Raw genomic sequence first — 24,639 nt, 5'->3', positions numbered from 1 at the left:
TCAGTTCCTTTTTTCTCCAATGTCGGGGTCTCTTCTTCTCCCTTTGTGGTTCTTCTTCCTGTTCCGGTTGTGGATCCCCTTCCCGTAGTTCCCACTCCTACTGCAGATGCACATCATATGCCGGTTACTACAGAGAGGCCGCCAATTACTCAAGTGTATACTCGCAGAAGTGCTTCGGCTCCTCCTCCACTTCTGCACCAATCGACTGATCCTGCTATTGCTCCTTCTCCCTCAGATCTTTATCTCCCTATTGCTTTGTGGAAAGGTAAACGTACTTGTAGTTCTCATCCCATTTCAGACTATGTTTCCACTGCTCACCTTTCTGCTTCCCATTGCAAGTTTATATCATTAATGTCTTCGGTTCCCATTCCCAAATCTTTACAGGAAGCCCTTGCCTCTCCAGGGTGGCGGCAAGCCATGGAAGAAGAACTCTCTGCTCTACAACATAATCATACGTGGGAATTCACCACCCTTTCTCCTGGTAAGCACACTGTTGGGTGTAAATGGGTCTATACAGTGAAGCATCTTCCTGATGGCAGCGTGGAACGATTGAAGGCACGGTTAGTGGCCAAGGGCTATTCTCAGTTATATGGTGTGGACTATATGGAGACATTCTCCTGTGACAAATTATTTCAGTTCGGGTGTTGATCTCATTGGCTACTATGTATGATTGGCCTCTCCTATAACTTGACATAAAAAATGCCTTCCTACATGGTGATCTTGTTGAGGAGGTGTATATGGAGCAACCACCAGGGTTTGTTGCTCAGGGGGAGGCTGGTAAGGTGTGCAGGCTCAAAAAGGCAATCTATGGACTGAAACAATCTCCTCGTGCATGGTTCGGCAGGTTCAGTGAAGTGGTGGAAGCCTTTGGGATGAAACAGTGTCAGGTTGATCATTCCGTGTTTAGCTATAACTCGAAAGATGGAAAAATCTTGCTAGTCGTGTATGTTGATGATATTGTCATAACTAGAAGTGACAGCATTGGAATTGATAGGCTGAAAAAATTCTTACAGGACCACTTCAATACGAAAGATGTGGGGAAGCGAAAGTATTTCTTAGGAATAGAAGTTGCGAGGTCAAAACAGGGGATCAACCCAAGTCAGAGGAAATATGTTCTTGATCTACTTGAAGAAACAAGGTTGTTAGGTGCTAAACCAGCAGAGACTCTTATGGAACTTAATGCCAAGTTAAGTGTGGATGCAGGTGAAGAGTTTGATGATCCTGGAAGATACAGAAGGTTGGTGGGAAAGTTGAACTACCTGACCATTACCCGAGCAGATATATCATTTGCTGTGAGTGTGGTGAGTCAGTTTATGCAACATCCCCGAGTTCCTCACTGGGAAGCTGTTATGAAAATTGTTAGGTACCTAAAGGGTTCTCCAGGTCGTGGTTTGTTATACCAAAAAGGAGGACCTCTTGAGATAGTAGGGTACACAGATGCTGTTGGGCTGGCTCCATATCAAATAGGAGGTCAACCACAGGGTATTGTACCTTCCTGGGTGGCAATCTTGTAATTTGGAAGAGCAAGAAGCAAACAGTGGTGGCAAGAAGTAGTGCGGAAGCAGAGTACAGGGCTATGGCCCATACCACATGTGAACTAGTATGGCTGAAGAACCTACTACAGGAGATGGGTTTCTCAATTGACAAACCCATGAAACTATACTGTGATAACCAAGCTGCTGTTCACATCTCATCCAATCCTGTCTTCCATGAAAGAACTAAACATATTGAGGTGGATTGTCACTTTGTGAGAGAGAAAGTGATAAGTGGGGTAATAACTACATCTCATGTGAGCTCAGGAAATCAGTGGGCAGATATTTTCACAAAAGGATTGTCTCGGGGAAGAATAGATTACATTTGTAACAAGCTGGGACTATATGATATATACTCTACAGCTTGAGGGGGAGTGTTAGAATGCTCGAGTCAGGGGTATTTTGGTCATTCTGGTGTGTCTTATTGATAGTGAAATGTCTATTGTATCTGTGTTTAAGTTATGTTTCCCATCTTCTATGAGGGACAAAACTGTCTTTCTTGTAACTCAAGTTTTTTATGAATAAAAGTCAAGTGGGTCGGATAGGAGAGGTACTTTTGTACATCCTCTCTTCTAGTCTGGCCGAACACTTTTCTCCTCTCCTTCTTCTTCTTTCTCTTTTCTTTCTTCTTTCTTCTTCTCTACTTTGACCTAGAAACAACTAGGGTTTATTCACATGAGGAATAATACTTGGGAGCTAGTTGACCAGCCTAAAGGGAAGAAATCAGTTGGATGTAGATGGGTATTTACTGTGAAACATAATGCTGATGATTCCATTGAAAGGTATAAGGCTCGGTTAGTTGCAAAGGGATTTACTCAGACTTATGGTATAGACTACTTGGAGACTTTTGCTCCAGTAGCAAGGATGACCACTATTACAGTTTTATTGTTTCTTGCAGCCAGTTACTCTTGGCCCTTGTTCCAGATGGATGTCAAAAATGCATTCCTCAATGGAGATTTGCAGGAAGAAGTCTACATGCAGTTGCCTCCTGGATTTTATGATGCAGACATAGGAAAGAAGGTTTGCCGGTTGAATAAAGCTCTGTATGGACTAAAACAGTCCCCTAGAGCTTGGTTTGATAGATTCAGACAAGCCCTTGAAAGGTTCGGCTATGTACAGGCCCTGTCAGACCATACATTGTTCATTAAGAGAGTGGACTCTTCCTTGACGTTGCTTGTTGTATACGTGGATGATATTGTAGTAACAGGGAATGATAATGGTAAGATTGAGTCTCTCAAACAACTCCATCAAGAATTTGAGGTGAAAGATCTGGGAGAGCCAAGGTACTTCTTGGGTATTGAGGTAGCTAGATCTAAACATGGGATTTGTGTTTCCCAAAGAAAGTATGTTCTAGATTTGTTGGAAGAAACTGGAATGTTAGGCGTTAAGCCTGCGGATACACGTATTGAACAGAATCACAAGATTAGTGCTGAGGGTGGAGAGCCAATTGAAGATAAAGCTATGTTCCAACGGTTAGTTGGAAAACTCCTCTATCTTTGTCTCACACGACCGGACATCAGTTATGCGGTCAGCGTTGTCAGTCAGTATATGCACTCTCCTAGGACTACTCACTTACTTGCAGTTGAGAGGATATTAGCATATTTGAAGAGGTGCCCAAATAGAGGTATACTATCAAGAATAATAATCAAATGAAGATAGAGGTTTGTACAGATGCTGATTGGGCTGGGAGTATTGATGATAAAAGGTCTGCCTCTGGATATTGTGCTTTTGTAGGAGGTAACCTGGTCTCCTAGAGGAGTAAGAAGCAAAGTGTTGTTTCTCATTCTAGTGCAGAAGCTGAATACAGATCCATGGCTAATGGTGTGGCTGAAATCCTATGGTTGTAATCACTATTTGAGGAGTTGGGTATTGCTTATGAGAAGCCCTTAATGCTGTATTGTGATAATCAGGCTGCTATTAATATAACTCATAATCCGGTTACAACATGACAGAACTAAACATATTGAGGTAGACCGACATTTTGTCAGAGAAGTGTGTATTCCGTATATCACCTCCAGCATGCAACTTGTAGATCTTATCACCAAGGCTGTTCCAAGGAAGAAGTTAGAGGCAAATCTATGTTGTTGGGAATGACAAATATCTATTCCCAACTTGAGGGAGAGTGTAAAGAACACTGATGTGGACCCCACTGATGTGGTCCTCACAGTGTTCGTATGGTAGCAATATTTCTGTTAGATATGACAATGTTAGTTGGTAGTTATTTCAGTTAGTTATTTCAACTTTATTATTAGTTATTTCTTATTCTATTTGCCATGTAAGCAATAAGGGCAATTAAGCTCTTTTACAGTTAGCCAATAGTTATAAAACTAAGAGAGGGTCGACAGAAATTATGACCTACTCTCTCTCTTTTCTGAAACTCTCTGTGTACTTCTTTTCTTCCTCTCTTCCCTTCTTCTCTTCAATTTTTCATCCTTTTTTCTTTTTAATTCAAGACTGATTGTAGTCTAGATCGACTACTTATATCTCTTGTCAACCACTGATTTTTTTCTCCCCCAATCATTCACTCATTTATAGAAGTGCCCAAAACATTGATCCTCTCCCCGTAACCAAGTTACTATCAATTTGGAGTCACCTTCAACAACTGACTTCCTAATGTTCAGATCTTTTGTTCTTTGAACACCTTCCAACAGGCCCAACACATTGATCCTACCCTCTTCATCTCTAAAAGCCCCACCAATACTTGACATACCTGGGTTTCCCATGCTGCTGCCATCAACGTTAAGTTTAATGAACCCTCTTTCTGGAGGGGACCAATGGTAATTAGAGATTGACTTAGTTGAGCAGGATTCAGCTACTTCCTTCCACTTTCTAAAGAGGTCGTCCAATGACACATTGGAAAATGTATCCAATGGCTTCAGCCAATGCACCACTCTAATTGTGATAGTCCCTAGTGTCACACAATCAATTCGAACAAGAGAGCTCAACCAATTTAGGGTGAAAACTGAATCCGTCAACCCCACCCTAGAGAGTCAAAATATATATGTATTTACAAAAAGGCCCTTTGTGGGGGAAAGAAGAGTAAATAAGAAAGAAAGAATACATGATAGTGTACAACAAGGACTCTAGAAATAAGATACAACATCAGGATTCTTCACACTCTCCCTCATATTGATGTGAGTGCATTTAGCATCAGTTTGCCCATAAGAAATAGATGCCTGGATTTGGTCATGATCTTGGTGAAGATGTCAGTAATTTGCATATCTTAGGCCACATGAGGAAGGGAGATAAAGCCAGCAAGAAACAAATCTGGAATAAAGTGGCAATCCACCTCAATGTGCTTCGTCCTTTCATGAAAGATAGGGTTAGAAGAGATCTTTATAGCATTGGTGTTGTCTACATGCAGAAGGATAAGTGTAGAGACAAGATGGCTAAGGTTGGTAAGTAGTGATTTAAGCCAAACAATTTCACTACACACCAATGACACTACCCTATATTCAACTTCTATGGAGGACTTGGAGATGGTTTGTTGTTTCTTGCATTTCCATGATGTAGAGAGACTGGGCTGAATGGGCCCTAGCCCATTAGTGTATTTCTTATTAGTTCTTTCATGTTATGTTTTCTTATTGGTACTTTTCTTTTTGGGCCTTTAGTTCTTTTTATGTCTTTCTAAGTTTAGTGCTGATGTGGATGCCTACTTAAGGGCCTCCTTGTAATTTATGTAACTTAAGTATGTTTTATAAAAGATAAGAGTAGGGGAAAGAGGAGACATTCGAACTCTCCTTTCTTTCTCCTTTCTTCTCCAATCTTCCTCCTTCTTGCTGTCTCCTTCTTCTTCTCTGATTTCTTTTACTTTATTTTGAAATATTCTACTGATTTTATTAGTTTTGAATCACATCTTGGTATCAGAGCAGGTCTGTCTTCCCTTTCCTTTTTTTCTTTTTTTTCCCCATACATTTTTTTTTCTAATCGAAAGGTGTATGGAGAGATAAATTGTTGATTATTCAGAGATCTTGTTTTCCTAGTTGGTAGAGGGTTTGGAGAGTCAGAATCTGGTCGAAGATTGCTAAGAAAGTGGGACTACAATTTTTTTTTTACCAAAACCCTAGCCGACTAGAAAATTTCCAGTTACGGGTCGAAGAGGCTGTTTGGGTGTGGCATTCAAGGCTTGGAGGGTTCCTTTTTATTTCCAAAAGTGGGCGGCTGCAGTTGGAAGTCGTTTGGATAGCTCTGGTTTGAGCGGCTACCTCTTTTCTCTTTCTCCCCGGAGGCCAGGTACGGTGAAACCCTAGTTTTGGGGATTTTGAGTGCTTGACTAACCTTAGTTAGGTCTATAAAGGTTAAAAACATTGTTTTTTGATTTTCGTTTGATTGATGGAGCAATCTAGAAGTGAGGTGAAGCAGATCCTGGTGTCGGGGGTTGGTCTCGTAGATTCCTTTTTTTACAGGAGTAACTACAATTAAACTTGATGGAACAAATTACCTTGCGTGGGCACAATCCATTAAGATCCATGTCTATAGGAGAGATAAACTAGGGTTTCTAACGGGTAGTAAGGCGATGCCGGATGAGTCTAACCCTACATATGAGAAACGGATGCAGGATAACTACACAGCTATTGGGTGGTTGGTAAATTCTATGCAGTCCCATATAAGTCAACACTATTTGTAGATGACTTCAACCAAGGAGATCTGGGATAGTGTGACAGAAACATATTCTCGGAAATTAAATGTTGCAAGGGCCTAGAAACTAAAGAGTGATGTGACAAATTTAAGACAGGGGGAGGAGTGTGGTTGTCTATTATTTGATGTTGAAGTCACTATGGCAGGAGTTGGATGTTATGGAAACATTTGCATGGGAAAGCACCAAAGATGTTGAAATTTTTAGGAAATTTGTGGAAAGAAACAGGGTGTTTGAGTTCCTTACAGGACTCAATCCTGGATTTGATATTACAAGGCAAAATATCTTGGCTAAGAATGATGTGTCATTTGCACATGCATACTCTTGGTGAGTAGTGAAGAGTGCAGGCGACAGGTACAACTATAGACCCTACCTCCTCCAGAACATTTTGCACATGTTGGAATAAAACCAAAGGGGCTGAATGAGAAAAGGGAAGTGATATGTGAATACTGCAAGAAGCAGAAACATACTAAGGATTCTTGTTGGAAGCTTCATCCAGATCTTCTTCCTGAGAGGTTTCGGAACAACAACAACTCTAAGAAGGGTGGTCAGTCTGGAAAACCCAAGAATGCAAATGTTGCCATAGTGTCTGAATGTGAAGAAAAATTTGCTATGGAACAGTTGGCAATAGTGAAGGCAGAATTTGAGAGATATGGGAAATTGATAAATCACTTGGAGTCTACTGTTGCATCTTCCTCCTCAGGCACCCCCTCTACATCCGTTTTCGCCCATTCTGGTATTCGTGCTTCTGCAAATCATGCTACAGTCTTAGGTAATCGTAGAATTCCTTGGATTATAGATTCTAGTGCATCAAACCATATGACTAGCCTACCCAACTTCTTTTGCTCATACCAGTTCCTCTTGGGTAGAGAGAAGATTTCTCTTGCCGATAGGTCTCTTGCTCCCATATCTGGCAAGGGGAATATTAAAGCCTCTGATTCATTTGTTTTATCCTTTGTCCTTTATGTTCCCAAACTTAGCATTAACCTTTTATCTATTAGTAGTTTAACCAAATCATTGAACTACAGCATATCTTTCTTTCCTACTTATTGTGTTTTAAAGGACTTGAAGTCTCAGAGGACGATTGGGAGTGGCCATGAGGCGAATGGAATATACTTGCTGGATGTCTCTAATCAAAGTCCTGGATTACCTAGTGGAGTTGCTTTGGAGTTTGTTTTATTAGTTAGTTAATAGAGTCATGATATGTCATTTCAGATTTGGTCATTTGTCTTTTTCAGCTTTGAGTCATTTGTTTCCACAAATGTTTAAGGGAATATCCCAATTGAGTCTTCATTGTGAGTCATGTGAACTTGCTAAACATTGTAAACAATCTTTTTCAATGAGTAATAAAAGATATGTTTCTCCTTTCCATATTGTGCACTTTGATGTGTGGGGACCATATCATTTACCTGCTATGGGGGCTACAAACATTTCATTCTTTTCATTGATGATTTCTCTCGTTACACATGGATTTGCCTTCTGAAATCTCGGGATGAAGTATCAAATATTGTACAAAAGTTTCATGAACTTATCCTTACCCAGTTTAACACTCGAATCAAAATATTCTGACCTGATAATGTAAAGGAATATTTTGAGAAGAGTCTCTCCTCCTACTTTGATACCTTTGGAGTTATTCATCAGAGTTCCTATTCCTACACTTCTCAACAAAATGGAGTGGCGGAAAGGAAAAATAGACATGTGGTTGAGGTTGCGAGGAGCCTTCTTTTTGCTTCCCATGTTCCTGTTAAATTTTGGGGTGATGCTGTTCTTACAGCTACATATTTGATAAACTGAATGCCTTCTCGGGTTCTAGGGTTTAAAACTCCCTTTAGCTTGCTTTTTCCAAATGAAGATCAGTTTTCTCTTCCTCTTTGGGTGTTTGGGTGCACTTGCTATGTCCATGTTCACAGTCATCAAAGACATAAGTTTGAGCCTTAAGCACACAAGTGTGTCTTTTTGGGATATGCCTCCACATAGAAGGGGTACTGCTGTTTTGATCCAATTCGTGGCACTTGCTTAGCTTCTAGAGATGTCACATTTGTAGAGTTAGTCATTTTCTTTGGTACTTCTCTTGAGGGGGAGCATTCAGACGAGTTGTTTGCATTGTCACCATCTATTCTTCTTCCAATTCCCATTGAATCTTCCGTACAGTCTACACCAGTTGAGTCATCTATCCCTGCTCTCCTTCCTCCTACTCATCCCCCTTCTTTTCTTTCCCATCCTATTATCCAGAGGTGGTACCAGAGACAAAGACTCAGAGACATGCAAGTTGTTTCCACGCCTTCAGATGTGGCTCTTGCTCCTCCCATCACTACTGAGATAACAGGTCAGCCCTCTTCTACCACTTCAGATACCTTCCCTAACCTTGATCTCCCTATTGCCCTTTGCAAAGGCAAACGAAAATGCATAGCTCATTGTATTTCCAAACACCTATCCTACAACCTCCTTTCCCCTTCCTACTATTCTTTCCTTGCCTCTGTTTCCACACATATAACTCCCCGGTCTGTCCCAAATGCCTTGTCCAAACCAGAATGGAGAGATGCTATGATGATTGAACTAGATGCTTTGCATAAGAACAATACCTGGGAAATTGTGGACTTGCCTGAGGGAAAAGAACCGGTTGGCTGTAAGTGGGTGTTCACTATTAAGTATCATTCTAATGGTACTGTTGAGAGATATAAGGCCTGTTTGGTTGCTAAAAGATATACTCGGATTTATGGTTATGACCACTTAGAAACTTTTGCCTCAGTAGCCAAGATGACTTTAGTTTGGGTTTTGCTATCTTTAGCTACTGCTTTTGACTAGCCTCTTCATTAGTTTGATGTAAAGAATGCCTTTTTAAATGGGGACCTAAATGAAGAAGTCTATATGTCTTTACCTCCAGGGGTGTATGGGAAGGAGATGCAAGGAAGGGTCTATAAACTGAAGAAGTCTCTTTATGGCCTTAAGCAGTCTCCTAGAGCCTGGTTTGACAGATTTCGCGCTGCTCTTGTTGCTTTTGGGATACACACGAAATCAGTTGGATCATACTTTGTTTGTTAAGAGGAGAGATTCCTTAGTGACCCTCCTAATTGTCTATGTTGATGATATTGTGGTTATAGGAAATGATACTCAGGAAGTTGTTCATCTCAAAAGTTTTCTTAACACTAAGTTTGAAATTAAAGACTTGGGAGAACTCAGATATTTCTTGGGAATTGAAGTTGCTAGATCTAAGGATGGTATCTTCATTTCTCAACGGAAGTAATGCTCTTGATCTCCTTGTAGAGACTGGGAAACTGGGGGCTCGACCTACTTCTACTCCTATTGATCTAAATCATAAGTTGTTAGCGACTAAAGGTGAACTATTGCCTGATAAGGGGGTGTTCTAGAGACTGGTTGGGAAGTTACTATACCTTTGCATGACTCAGCTAGATATCTCCTATGCAGTTAGTGTAATCAGCCAGTTTATGCATTCTCCCAGAGATACACATTTAGCAACTGCTGAGAGAGTCCTGTGCTATCTAAAAGGGACTCCAGGGAAAGGTATCTTGTTTGCTAAGCATGGACACATGAAGCTGGAAGCATACACTGATGTTGACTGGGCCGGATGTATTGATGATAGGAGGTCTACTTTAGGTTCCTGTGCTATGGTAGCAGGGAACATTTTATCGTGGAGGAGTAAGAAGCAGTCTGTAATGGCAAGATCTTCAGCTGAAGCGGAATGCAGGGCAATGGCACATGGAGTTTCTGAACTTCTGTTGTTGATATCACTTTTAGATGAATTGGGTATAGACTGTGAGAAGCCAATGATGTTATATTGTGACAACCAGGCTGCTATCAACATTGCACACAATCCTGTTCAACATGACAGAACTAAACACATTGAGGTTGACATGCATTTTATACGAGAGAGAGTTGCCTCAGGAGAAGTCTGTCTACCATTTGTTGCTTCTGAAGAACAGTTGGCTGATGTTTTGACAAAAGGTGTTCCTAAAGGAAAGTTGGTTCATTATATAAGCAAGTTGGGCATGATGGATATCTATGCTCAGCTTGAGGGGGAGTGTAGAGAGACTGGGCTGAATGGGCCCTAGCCCATTAGTGTCTTTCTTATTAGTTCTTTCATGTTATGTTTTCTTATTGGGCCTTTAGTTCTTTTTATGTTTTTAAGTTTAGTGCTGATGTGGACGCCTACTTAAGGGCCTCCTTGTAATTTATGTAACTTAAGTATGTTTTATAAAAGATAAGAGTAGGGGGAAGAGTTTTGATAAAAAAAAAGAGTAGGGGAAAGAGGAGACATTCAAACTCCTCCTTTCTTTCTCCTTTCTTCCCCAATCTTCTTCCTTCTTCTTGCTGTCTCCTTCTTCTTCTCTGATTTCTTTTACTTTATTCTGAAATATTCTATTGAGTTTATTAGTTTTGAATCACATCTCATGAGATAAGAGAATCAAGCATGAAAACACACCACCCAGTAGCAGAGCGACCAGTATCGGGACAACCTGCCTAATCAACATCAGCATAGGCTCTCAAATGGATAGGAGAGGATGAGGAGAAGAATAGTCCTTGTGATAAAGTGTCACGAACATGGCAGATAATCCGATATATAGTAGTCATATGGGGTTGACGAGGAACATAGACAAACTAATTGACAACCTGAACTGCATGAGAGATGTCAGGTCGAGTCAGTGAGATATACAAGGGACCCCACCAGTTGATGGTAAACGGAGGCATTGATGAGTAAGGCTCCTTCTAACTTGGATAATTTGACATTCAGCTCCTAGGGAGTATCAATCTGCTTATTATTAGTAAGGACGACCAACTTGACAAGATCCAAAGCATATTTGTGTTGGAAAATGAAATATCCTCGACGATTTCTTTGGACTTCAAGTCCTAAGAAATAGGTGAGAGGACTCAAGTCCTTTATGTGAATGGATTTGTGAAGAAGAGAATTGTAAAACCCCGAGGCCTTTTCCGAACAGAGAAAGAATGATCAGAATCACTATGACTATACCTAGCATCCACAACAACATCTTTGAATTTCTTAAACCATGCCTGAGGGGTCTACTTCAACCCAGGCTAAAAGGACATGAATTGTAGTGATCTTGGCCATTGGAGCAAATGTCTCGTAATCAATTCTATACTCTTGTGTATAACCCTGAGCCACAAGACAGGCTTTGTATCGATCTAAGGAGCCATTAGATTTCAACTTAATAGAATAAACCCACTTGCTCCCAAGAAGAAAGCCATCAGAAGGAGCTGGAACAAGGTCCCAAGTGTCATTCTCATGCAAGGCTTGAATCTCTGCATCCATAGCATAATGGCTTGCTAGTAAGAATGAGGAATATCTATGGAAGACAAGACAATAGAAAAGGAACTATGGTTTGAAGAAATCTGAAATAGAGGTATCACTTATGGGGTTATTGGTGGCGGGTTGAGGATCTAAACCGGGAGGAAGGAGGGTGTTAGGCGTAGGTGCTAGATCACGAACTCGCTTGCGAGGTAAGACGAGGAGATCCTTCATAGCTGTTGAAGACGGAGCATCCTGTGAATCAAAGTCATACAAAACAAAGATAGAAGGTGTATATAACTTGGCTACTCCTAAAAAAAGGAAATATGCTCAAGAAAAATGACATTCCGAGAGATATAGATGTGATGGGCATAAGGATCGTAGCAAAGCAATCCTTTGTGGTTGGGACTATACCCCCCCCCCGCCCCCAAAGGCACACATAACTGATTGAGTTGAGAGTTTAGAATGTTTTCGAGAGGGAAGATGTACAAAACATAAACATCCAAAAACATGAAGGTTGGAGAGATTAGGAGGAGAACCAAAATGTTTCTAATGAGGAGACAAGTTAGCCAGAACAGATGAAGGAACACAATTAATTAGATACATAGCCGAACTAGCTGTCTCCACCCAAAATGAAGATGGTGCATGTGACTCTTGAAGAAGAGTACTCACAACACTGATGATGTGCCCATTCTTGCGTTCTGCCACACTACTTTGTTGAGGAGTGTCTGGACAACTCCTGTTGAACTTGTATACCAAGATTTCTCAAGTGGGAAAGAAGTTCACCATCATTGTATTCTTCCCCCGAGTCTGAGCGTAGGATATGAACACTGGATTGAAATCAAACTCGGACAATGGAATGAAACAACTGAAGGGTTGGAAAAACTTCTGACTCGTGTCTAAGGAAGTAGATCCTAGTGTACTTGGTGCAATCATCAATAAACAGTACAAAACACAACAGAGGAAATCCATGCATCACTATGTATAATTTTGAAAGGTGAAGTAGCATGTTCATCCTAGTAAGGAAATGGGAAATATGACTCTTACTCAAACAACAAGCAACACAAGATGTATCAAAAGTTTGCAAGGAGGGAATTTTATTTCTAATGAAACCAGTGTCAAACAAAAATTAAGTTTTTTAGAGTTTGGATAACCCTAACTGATGGAGGACGATTTGGCTCGACCTACAAAACGATGACATGTGGACCTGACTAAGCACGAGCCGCAGCTCAGCATCATAGCTTGATAATGGCTAACTAACAAGCCTATGAAGCAGCTCGCTATATCACAACTCGCCAAAGAAGGAGCTCGCTACAACACGAGCTCCGGGTTCCCCGAGCTACCCCGAAGTGGATATCCCGATGCTACCTTAGCTCGCGAGGTAGGGAAACCAGCTCGCTCAAGCCCCTAAGCAGATAAGTCTTTGGAAGGGCAACCCTCAAGTATTCCTAAGCTCGCTACAAAATAGCTCGCAAGTGAACAACGCGAGCGTTTCTCAGGAAGCTTCTATCTGACAGACCGTACCGATCAGACTGCACCACGTCCCTTGCCTGACGGCGCAGTCCCTGTCCTTTCAACAGTCTGCACCCACGTCTCTCAGCAAGCGGAGGCGTGCCTGCCCCTTCCCCCCTCTGTTGAGACAACCTTCGCTGAACCAACTGTTGTCCCTCTGCTGACCAGCCAAAACCAACTCGATGATTTGATGCAGTGCATGCGGGCCATGAAAGCCCAAGTGCAGCAGCTTCAACAACACCAACTCTACCAGTAGCAGGTGCTGCATCACATCTTTCAGAATCACTATCAGCAGCAGTTCCCTCAACTGCCTCAGCCTCAGCCCCAACTCCCTCCTCGGCACCCAGCCGCACGGAAAGCCAGGTCTCGCCGCCAGGATGAACGCTCTTCTCGCCAAGAAGAGGCTTCCCAGAACCACCCTAAGAGCCAAGCCTGTTCTCGCGGCAGAAAGGAAAGACCAGCCACTCTGGTCTCGCCGCGGGCAGTCAGGTCGGGAGGACCCCAGCTCGCCAGGTCTATGTCACCTCAGCAATCGAAGTTCGAAGCCCCACTTCTGGAGAACCGGTTCGAGATTCTAGCTGCAGACTCTAAGCAGAACCCCTTCGTCCGCATCCATCACCAGCAGCCCGAGTTGCTTCCTGCGCATACTATTCCTAACAGTACGGAGGTGAGCAGCACCAGCGCAGAACCTGCCAAGAAGCAAAGGCGTCGCCGCCGAGCTCGTCGAACTACTACTCACAACTTGCCTGAACTCAGAAGCAGGGAAGAGGTAAGCTCGGGTGAAGTAAAAGCTCCCCTCCTTTTTGTTCCATCCCCCTGTCTTCCGAGCTCCTGGCTGTTCCAATGCCCAAGGACTTCAAGCTCCCCCCTCTCGATAAATATGACGGGTTGTTCGACCCGAATGATCATGTAGACGTTTTCCAGTCACAGATGCACCTGGCAAGGGCTAGTGAGTCTTGCATGTGCATGGCTTTCTCCACCACATTCAGAGGAGTGGCCCGCACATGGTATCGAAACCTTGCACCCGGATCGATAAGAAGTTGGGCGCAGTTCGCACAAGCCTTTACGTCCCACTTCGTCACCAGCAAGCGATGCCCGCGAACTGAGGAAAGTCTTCTCAACATAGTCCAGAGAGAGGGAGAGTCCATCCGGGGCTATATCAAGCGGTTCAACGATGCATGCATGCAGATACCACGCCTAGACCCCGCAGTGCGCCTTGCAGCAGCCAAGAAGGGCGTGACACACAAAGAATTCAAGTGGCACATGGTTATCAACCAGCCGACGACCATAACTGAATTCCTCAAGCTCGCGGACAGGTTCATAGCCACAGAAGAAGAGATCAACCAGAAGGGCGAGAGCGCGCCCGAGAAGAAAAAGAGAGGAGAACCCTCCAGCCAAGGAGACAAACGAAAGAAGGATTTAGCTTTGGGGGCAAAGCCAGGTCAGCCGTTCCGACCCCTTGTAGCGGACCGAACTGACTATACCCCACTGAACGCTAAGCGTGCTGAAGTCCTGATGGAAATCAAGGATGCCCCGTACGTGAAGTAGCCACCCCGCCTGAGGGGGAATCCTAACGAAAGGAATAAAAATTTGTATTGTAGTTTTCACAGAGACCACAGTCATAGTACCGAGAACTGTAAGAATCTCTGCGACGAGATAGAGGAACTCATTCGTCGCGAATATCTAAGGAATTTTGTACAAAATAATAATAATAATAATAAAGCAGGTCGGCAAGGAGAGCACGGTAAGGATGTTCCCGAGTCCAGCAATAGGCCAGCAGAGCAGTCACAGAGGCAGCCCCTGGAAGAAAGGCCAGTTCGGGGCACCATCCACATGATAGTCGGAGGCTCGATCGTTGCGGGCTATACCTCGGCGGCAACTCGGACATCAGTTTGCGAGGCTGCCAGAGAAGGGCAGAATCCTCCTAAGCGGCCGAAGACAGAGGAACCAATCTTCTTTACGGAGGACGACGCGCGCGGGGTTCATTACCCCCACAATGACGCGCTCGTCATAAAAGTAAGGATCAATGATTTCAAGGTCTGGCGGGTCCTCGTTGACTCGGGTAGCTCGGTGGATCTCCTCTTCAATGCCGCGCTCGACCAGCTTCAGTTGCAGGGAAGTGACTTGAGGCCCGCTAATACTCCCTTGGTGGGCTTTAGTGGAGAAGAAGTCAGACCCCTCGGGAAAATAACAGTACCTGTGGAAGTCGGCACATGGCCCAGCGTAGTTAGACTCAACCATGACTTCTTGGTGGTCATGAACCTCTCCCTGTACAACGCCATAATAGGCCGTCCGATCACCCATGTCCTACGGGCAGTGGTCTCCACTTACCATTTCGCAATGAAGTTCCCTACAGATTTCGGAGTAGGGGTAGCGCGGGGCGACTAGCTTGAGTCTCGCAAGTGCTCTGCCGCCGCCCTCAAGGGAAAGACCAAGGTGGCTGACAACCTCGAACTCAAGCGACCTACGGAGCAAGGCAAAGAACGAGCTGCACCTACGGAAGAAACAGTTGCCATTCCGACTTCAGCAGAAGACCCAGCTCGGACATTTCAGATCGGTGCTTTAGTCCAGGAACCCCTGCGATCCGAACTAGTAAGTTTCCTACTTCAAAACTTAGATGTTTTTGCATGGTCAGCGGCAGAGATGCCCGGTATAGACCCTAGTCTTATAACTTACAAGCTCAATACTGATCCTGTAGTTAGGCCTGTTAGACAGAAGAAACGCAACCTAGCCCTGGAGCGATGGAAAGCAGTCGACGAGGAGGTCGCGAAGCTCCTCGCAACCGACTTCATAAGAGAAGTCCATTACCCGAGCTGGATAGCCAACCCCGTTCTGGTAAAGAAGGCTAACGGCAAGTGGCGCATGTGCGTCGACTACACCCACCTAAACCGAGCTTGCCCAAAAGACTGCTTTCCACTCCCCAGAATCGACCGCCTGGTGGACGCGACCTCAGGGCACGAGTTGCCAAGTCTCTTAGACGCCTATTCGGGCTATAACCAAATCAGGATGGACCCGGCGGACGAAGAAAAAACTGCCTTCATCACAGAGTTCGGTCTATGTTGTTACAAGGTTATGCCCTTCGGGTTGAAAAATGCTGGGGCAACCTTTCAAAGGCTTGTAAATAAATTATCTGAGCCATTAATTGGTAGAAAAATAGAATGTTATGTAGACGACATGGTCGTCAAAACTCAATTCTCACACGAATTAATACAAGACTTGCATTCTGTCTTTCAAATTCTGCGACAATTTAACATGAAGTTGAATCCAAACAACTGTGTCTTCGGTGTCACCTCGGGCAAATTCCTAGGATACATCGTTAACTGGCGTGGCATTGAGGCCAACCCGGATAATATTAAGGCCATCTTAGATATAAGACCACCCCGGAAGTTGAAGGAGGTTCAAAGGTTGAATGGCCGCGTAGCCGCCCTGAGCCGCTTTATGTCCAAGTCAGCGGACCACTGTCTGCCTTTCTTTAAGGGAATTAAAAGCAAAGGGTTCGAATGGACCGAAGACTGCCAACTCGCGTTTGACGAGCTCAAGAAATACCTCGCTAGTGTGCCAATCTTAACCCGGCCCGAAGAGGGCGATGTGTTAGAGTTGTACCTCTCGGCAAGTGACGAAGTGGTCAGCTCGGTACTGATAGAGGAAGTAGATCAGGTCCAACGACCCATCTATTATGTTAGTAAAGTATTGTAGGGAGCAGAGACCAGATATCCAAAGATAGAGAAGCTAGCCTACGCACTGATCATCGCAGCTCGGAAGCTCCGTCCGTACTTCCAGGCTCACTGTTATCGTCCTCACCCACAAACCTCTAAGGCAAGTCTTACTTAAGCCCGAGGTCTCTGGTCGACTAAGTGGGCCGTTGAGCTCAGCGAGTACGACCTCCAATACGAGCCGCGAACTGCTATTAAGGCCCAAGCCTTAGCAGATTTCATTGCGGAGTGCACCTTCAGCTCCGAAGTCCCCAAGCCGGTTGAGCACGAGGCCCCCAGTTCGGGCGAGCTCGGAGCTCCCAGGTCAATTGAGTCCGAGCCCCGTGAGGTAGCAACCAGTGTGGCATCTCTCCCGGTTAGGCCAAGTGCAAACTGGGATGAGGAGCCCTGGATCCTTCACGTAGATGTCTCCTCGAACCAGCAGGGCAGTGGAGCCGGAATAGGTCTGCACGGCCCAAGTGGCACAAAGTTGGAGTACGCATTACGCTTCGAGTTCACGGCATCCAACAATGAAGCGGAATACGAAGAGTTGATAGCTGGACTAGCTTTAGCCAGAGAAGTAAAAGCCAAGCACATCGTCATCTGCAGCGATTCCCAGCTTGTAGTCAACCAAGTCACAGGAGATTACGAAGCTCGCGAACCAACCATGGTTGCTTACTTAGCCAAAGTAAGAGTCTCTGCTCAACTTCCAATCACACTTCATCAAGCAAATCCCGAGGTCGGAGAATGCTGAGGCCGATGCCCTGTCCTGGTTAGCCAGCACCAACGATATCACCATGAGAACCGTGTACATAGAGGAACTGCCTTGGCCTAGCATTCTCGGGGGGGGGGGGGGGGGGGGGGGTCCAAGCAAAGCCAAGCTGGATTGTCCCGCTCGCGAGCTTCTTGCTACACGGGACCCTCCTTGCAGATCGCAATGCGGCCAGAAGGGTAGAGCGCCAGGCAGCCAAATACGTCATAATAGACGAATGGCTGTATCGGAGATCCTACACCCTCCCCTACCTGCGTTGCTTGCAACCCACCGAAGCCGAACTCGTACTTCGTGACTCATGAGGGTCTGTGCGGCGGACACTTGGGGGGCAGGGTCCTCGCCCAAAAAGCACTACGACAAGGGTACTATTGGCCAACAATGAAAGCAGATGCCATCGAGCTCGTCAGAAAATGTGACAAATGCCAGAAGCACGCCAACATCCACCATCAGCCCGCTGCCGACCTCAAGTATCTCACCAGCCCGTGGCCTTTCGCACAATGGGGCATCGACATACTTGGACTATTCCCGCCAGCGACAGGCCAGAGGAAATTCTTAGTAGTAGCAGTGGATTATTTCACCAAGTGGGTAGATGTTGAACCTCTTGTAACAATCACAACCTGAAACGTCCAAAACTTCTTTTGGAAAAACATTGTGTGTCGCTTCGGGCTACCTCCTAATTTCTAACAATGGCAAGCAGTTTGAGGACATCAAATTCCAGAACTGGTGCCAAGATATGGGGATACGACAGAATTTCACTTCGGTCGCACACCCTCAAGCAAACGGTCAAGCAGAAGTCACAAACAGAGCCATCCTCTGCAGACTGAAGGCACGTTTGGACCGAGCTAAAGGATTGTGGGCAGACTCGGGTCCTCCGTAAAGTTATGGTACCTGAGCCAAGCGTTGGCAAGCTCGGGTCCAATTGGGAAGGACCTTACCGAGTGAAACGAGTGCTCGGGGAGGGAACATACGAGCTCGAGACCCTCGAAGGGAAACAAGTACCTCGGGCATGGAATATTGTCAACTTGAGACAATATCACCTGTAACAACTGAGTAGACCATGAGTCGCTCCCAGAGCCTAAGGGCCAAAATGCCAAGCTAACGTGACCTCGGCGCAATAAGACCCAGATGTCTCCATAGCATGGGCAAAGTACAAGGGCAGACTATAAGTCACCCTCCAGCCTACAGGCTAAAACACCGAGCTAACTAGGACCTCGGCATCAAGAAAGACTTAGCCACTTCAGTGATGAAGTCAAAGTATGAAATATCAGAGGCGTAAACAGCTCGGATTTAAACCCCACGAAACATAGCTCGCCTCAATGCATTGGTTGAACTAAGGAATAACCGACAACTGTATGGGTCAGATGCACATGGTAATCACTTCGCCGTGCACCATAGAGATGCCTTAAATGATTAAGGGACAGTTCGAGATAACGACAATCGAGAAGTCCTACTTCGGGTATGTAGCTCTAATAGCTTGGGTGTTGAGATCGCCTTAGCAAAAATAAAGAGAGCACATCATACTTGGAAGAAAAAGAAGAAATTTCATTACCATTTAAAAATAAAGGGGGGAGGGGGGAAGAAAGAAAAATAGTGAATGACAAAGCAATAACCGAGCTAAACAGCTTGGGAAAAGTCTGACAGTGAAAGGGCACAACCGCCCAACAAAGGATCTTTTCAAGATCGGGTTTATGGCACCCGGGAGCCACCAAAAGTCCAGAAAAACGTCACCAAAGCCTCAGAGATCCGCCTCCTCATCCTCGTCCTCCGGAGAGTCAGGCTCCTCTTCCTCCGCCTGGTCCGCCGTCTCGGGAGACAGACCTTTCATGGTGATGCTATCGAGGTTGAGCCCGAAGAATTTCTTCTGGATCAACCACCTGCAGAGCTTAAACCCAGAGCGGTACGAACTCGAGCCATATTCTACCTGGAGGTCATGATATTCCTGGGAATCTTTGAAGTCTCAGACCGCCTTCTCTCACTCTGCCTCCACTATGTTGTCAAAGTTCCGAGTTCGATCCAACAGAGTGGACTCCAAATCTCGAACCTATTGGCGAAGGAGCTCCCTCTCCACTGCCACCCTTGACGACTCCTCCCTGTAACGCTCGCTCTCATCAGAAAGCCTGGCGATCTGTGCCTTTTGGTCTCGAACGAGCAGCTCTTGGGACTCGCTCCCCTTACGAGTGTGAAGGAGCTCGCCCCGAGTCCGGTCGAGCTCACCCTGAAGCTTCTGAAGGTTGACCTTCTGGTTATGAGCGTCGCAGGAATGGACGTGCGTCTGGAGGGCCATGGCGTGTATGGCGGTGTTTACCTGCCAACAAGAGACAGGAGTCAAAAGACAACAAAAAGGAAAGGAGGGCAACGGAAGATAGAAGGGCCACTTACCACCATACAGTGAGAAGCAGCGAGCGCGACAAGATCCCCAGGCTCCATCGCCCCCCACTTAGCGACCTCCTCGTTGCAGATAGCTCTTCGGCTCCTCCTGCGAGCCACGACGAAGTCGTTTACGCCCTCCCAGTTCCCCACTGGGAGCCACAGATTGGGAAACGACCGAGAGGAACCCGGAGGGGGTACCTCTTGCTGCGGGAGCTCGCCCTCCTCGAGGTTGGCCCCGCCGGCACCCCCTTCGGATGGAGGCGGCGGGACTTCAAGCGACGGAGAGGTGAAACCTGCCTCGGCAGACCAAACTCAGTACCTCCGGAGGGGGGAGTCTGGTCGGGGCGCGACCTCTTTACTTTGTGCCTCTGGTTGCTTGACAGAAAGCGGCGCGAATCAACACCTGACATGATGGCTGCCAAGAAGAAAACGTAAAATGTCAGTTCGGTGAAAACAAAGTACGCGTATATACAACACTGTGACAAGGTACTACGCGACCTAAAGAGGCAACCTACCCAGGCTTAGGCCGGCCTGCACGAGCTTCTCCTTGGTTAAGTAATCCGAACAGAGGAAGCCAACTGATGCCCAGAACAGCATCGTTTTTTGAGTATCGGGGTCTAGCTCGACCCCGGAGTCATGGATGGCGCCTCCCCAAGAACTAGGGAAGGGCCACCCCTCACGGTTGCGAACCATAAAATAATCCCGTTTCTAGGCGGGAATTTTATTCGGAAGCTCGTATAAGAGCTTATAGCCACGACAGGGAGAGAAGTAGTAGAAACGCCTCTCCGGTGGAGCCCTGGGAGTGGCATTCTTTATACAAAGGATAGCAGAAAAAATGTCGAGGTTCAAGGGAAGACAATATTCATAACACAAGGATATAGTCCCAACCATGTTCCGAATGGCGTTGGGATGAAGCTGATCGATGGTGACGTTAAAGTGGTTTAGCACCTCCACTATCAAGGGGTGCAAGGGGAGACGCAGGCCAGCCTCGAGCTGCTCTTGGTAGATGACTATCTCATTAGGACCATGCTCCCACGGAAAGTTACCGGTGGGAAGACAGTACATGAGGTCCCTGAGAAGGTGGAAATAGCTAATTAGAGACCTAAGTCTCCCCTCTATCATGGAGGAAGAGCCGAAAGTATCGGGCTTCCTTCCCCGGGAAGTGGAGGCTCCGTCACCGGAGGTCTCCCGAGCCCTCGGAGCCTGTTCCCAAGCTCCCCTTGAGCTTGAGGGAGCATCATTATCCTGGTCACCGCCCCGATGACGAGTGTAGTACATGTACCCAGACATGACTGATAGTAATCGAGACTCACCGAAAGGGACGGGACGGAGTGAACTGAGGAACTCGAGTAGACTTGACAGATGCGTGACCTCAGAATCCGAAGACAGCAAGATGGCATGAGGGAAAATGAGACCCAGAGGGCCCTTCTATTTATAGCCTTCACGCCTCCGATTCAACGGCCCAGATTAAGGCAGATCCGACGGTTCGCAGGTGCGCTGACCGCACGCCTTCTGAAAACCGAAAGGCAATTGGCTGCGCGTCTCCCATGATTGAAGTAATGACGGCTGCACAACATCCGGAGTTAAGAGCCACTGCAGCACGTTTTCGGAATCCGAGAAGTCAGAAAATCTCCTGATTCCTGCGAATGCGTTTAATGTGAGTAGTCAATCAAGTTTGAATTTCGGTCAAATCAGTCCATCATACTTCATGAACTCCTTGCGCTAAGGTAAAACTCTTAGCCCAAGGAGTGGGGGGCAATTGATGGAGGACGATTTGGCCCGACCTACAAAACGACGACACGTGGACCTGACTCAGCACAAGCCGCAGCTCAGCATCATAGAGATCCCTCGAATTCCAATGCTAATTGAGATCCCTCGAATTCCAATGCAAACATGTGGCCCAGTCTATGCCCCTTTTTTTTCACCTTCCCAGTGCGTCGGCCTTGAATCAAACAACCATCAAAAGAAAATGTTAGAATGTAACCTTCATCAACCAATTGGGAACAAAGAAGGTTTTGGTAAGGGAAGTCAAGGGTGAGAGCTTCAAACACAAATCATTACACCCAATGATATTCAGTTTTTCACCATTGGCAATAACAATATGCTTATGATGGATCTCCGGAGATTTATTTGATGGTTCGGGGAACAATAACTAGAGAACTCACAAGATAAGCCAATATCAGAAAATGCAGATGAAATAACAGAGGATACTAGTTTTCATATGTCTTCCCTGTTCATGGGAGCAAAAGATTTACCTTTGACATTGTGTGCATTAGTCATCTGTCCTTCAGATACCTGGTAAGCCCGTGAATGAACAGGACAATCTGAAATGATATGACTATGTTGCTTATAGTATGAGCAATCATTCTTCTTGCAGTGTGAAGCAATATGTCCAAAACCTTTGCATTCATAACATTGGGTTTTAGACATGTCCTTTCCACCAAATTTCTTACTCCCTTGTGCAATAAAAACTGCTTCAGCCCCAGATCCAAGTTGCTCCCCTTCCAGATTTGCAGCAGTCATAAGTCTAGTCTCCTCTCTCATAAACTCTCCCATCATAGAATCTAAATCTGGTAGTGTACCCCTACTCAGAATATTGGACGTCTTGTATTCAGGTCTCAGTCTCATGAGGAAATGGTTCACTTTCCTCCTCTCAAAGTGCTTATGTAGATACTTAACACACTCTACTGAATCAAATGGCTCAATGTGAACTAATTCATATTTTGCCCACAAGTCGAGAAAACCCACATAATATTCCTATATCTTTTTGTCTCTCTGACAATAGGTAAATATTTCAGACTCAATTTGGTACTGTCTTGACATATTGGGCTGATGATAGACCTTCAAATAAGAATACATTTCATAGGTTGTTTGCATTCTCCTCATAGGAATAGCAATGTGAGAAACAATAGAGCTGAGAATCCAAGAGACAATTTTTCCGTTATCAAGTTTCGATTGTGAAAATGCCTTAGTGTCTGATTCATCAGGTTTATTAACAGCCCCATTTAAGTATCCTTCAAGCTGCTAATTAATATGAACTTGCTCTTTGAAAGATGAACAAGAGGAGGAGCCTAAAGAGGTACAAGTTTAATCCCGTGGTAGTTATTACAACATTGTATATCGCCTTTGTTCTTAAATATAGGCACCATACTACTCTTTCTCCATTCATTACACATGTTTTCTTTCATTATCCTTTCTTTTATCAATAACATCAAAATTTTATCTTTTCTTTATTATCTTATTAAATTGCTAGACATAATAAGCCTACCTCATACCTTTCCATACTACTATCGGAATATCATTAGGTCCTATTGTCTTTTCCCTTTTCATCTTATTTAGTGCCTCTTTCACTTTATTAGTACATGTTATTTTTAACACTATTAGTGTATCTTTCCATATAAGTGGGGTGTTGGTCAGAGTGCATGGATTGGTTAAGCCCTAAAACCTTTGATTCCATTGATCTAGGGTTGGAAAAATCATGAAATTTCTGCCAATTGACTTTCTGTACAGATTGGTCTGGTCCAATTAGCTGATCGGCATGATTGTTTGGGTAAATTCCTAATCTGCCTTTAGGGATCCTAGAAAGCTTGTAACCCTGTTTTGCATTTTACCCTTGGGAGGTATGAAAAGGTTATCAAAGCCTTAAAGGAAACATACTCGATTTCTTAAAAGAAGGTTAGCAAGTGCAAATTGGATGTCTACATATATAATAATCTTTTCTTTACAACTCTTTTTAATTTTTTACATTACTTTTTGATTATCCTTTTGTAAAACATTCGATTGTGCTATAACATTCTGTCTTGTTGTTGTGCAGCTATGATTTTGCATTTCTTGATGCTGAGAAAAGAAAATACCATGAATATTTTGAGTTACTATTGCAACTGGTAAGATAAAACTATGCTATTTTGGCCAATTGCTATTGGAATTGTTTGTTCCATTTCATTCATTTCATTTAGTTCATAGGTACCATGCCGTTTTGAATAACCAGATGGTAAAGATACCTTTGTTTATCACTTCCTACTGCAGGTGAGGGTTGGTGGCATGATTGTGGTTGATAATGTTCTGTGGCATGGAAAAGTTGCTGATCCACTGGTAAGCAACGTGTATCATCTTGGTGGTTTACTGTTGGAAAAAGGACTTGTGCACAATTGCTTTATTTTGACCAGGTAAATGACCCAAAGACAATCAGCATTAGAAATTTCAATAAAAATATAATGGAGGATAATCGCATCAACATTAGTATGGTATAACCTTATCTTTCTATTGAAATTTTCCCATTATTTTTTTCATTAGGATGTTTACTTCTTTTATAGTTTTTGAATAACCATTAAGCTAAATTGTAGGTGCCTATTGGAGATGGTATCACAATATGCCGCAAATTGTAACAAGTTAAAAGGATCTGAGGGTATGACAATGATCCTTTCACTCCTTTTACATATAGCTTCTTGGACCATCTTTGAGTTAAAAAAAAGTACCACATTAGATGTTTTTCTCCATAGAAGATCACAAAAAAGGAAACAAAAGAAAAGAAAAAAGTTGATTTTCCAAAGAAGTGTGCACATAAAACTAATTTGGTTATAATTGTCCATCATCTGGACACTCACCCCCTCGGGTTCTTTCACTTGTGCTTCTTTCTTTAAAGCCCTAACACAACCTTCTTCTTTGGGTTTGTCCTTCCCTGTTAAAGAGGTGTGGTGTCTTCCTATACCTCCAAAGGTTGGGAGTTTCTGTTGCCTTTTTGGAAAGAGTTAATACATGAAATTTACTTCAAAGAAAATGACCCAATAGTTGTTTGTGTCCTCACTGGTGTGCTCTCTGTAAAGCTGATGGTGAGTCTGGACACCATTTACTATTCTCCTGCT

The 24,639-nt window shown here is 44.4% G+C and overlaps 1 protein-coding gene across 20 annotated transcripts in view; it reads left to right on the top strand.

Annotated features, from left to right (window-relative positions):
- The window catches only part of LOC104585791 (putative caffeoyl-CoA O-methyltransferase At4g26220), a 91,129-nt gene that overhangs the window by 51,104 nt on the left and 15,386 nt on the right, over positions 1-24,639 (top strand). For 8 of the 20 annotated variants that reach the window (XR_016081113.1, XR_016081117.1, XR_016081115.1 and 5 more), the window contains 3 exons: positions 23,592-23,661; positions 23,804-23,943; positions 24,121-24,182. Coding sequence is in view for 8 of the 20 variants with exons in the window: in XM_010242779.3 (XP_010241081.1) it covers positions 23,592-23,661; positions 23,804-23,943; positions 24,121-24,182 (272 nt within the window). In the remaining 12 variants the exon portion in view is untranslated. Of the gene's footprint in view, positions 1-23,591; positions 23,662-23,803; positions 24,028-24,120; positions 24,183-24,639 lie in introns of those variants that run through there. The other 12 variants (XR_016081120.1, XR_016081124.1, XR_016081123.1 and 9 more) reach the window with 5 other exon arrangements.

Source organism: Nelumbo nucifera, chromosome 1, assembly GCF_055504915.1.
Source record: "Nelumbo nucifera cultivar China Antique chromosome 1, China Antique-T2T, whole genome shotgun sequence".
In the NCBI taxonomy this organism is placed as follows: domain Eukaryota; kingdom Viridiplantae; phylum Streptophyta; class Magnoliopsida; order Proteales; family Nelumbonaceae; genus Nelumbo; species Nelumbo nucifera.
Note: the sequence above shows the minus strand (reverse complement) of the source record. Positions and strands in the feature narration are given on the sequence as shown.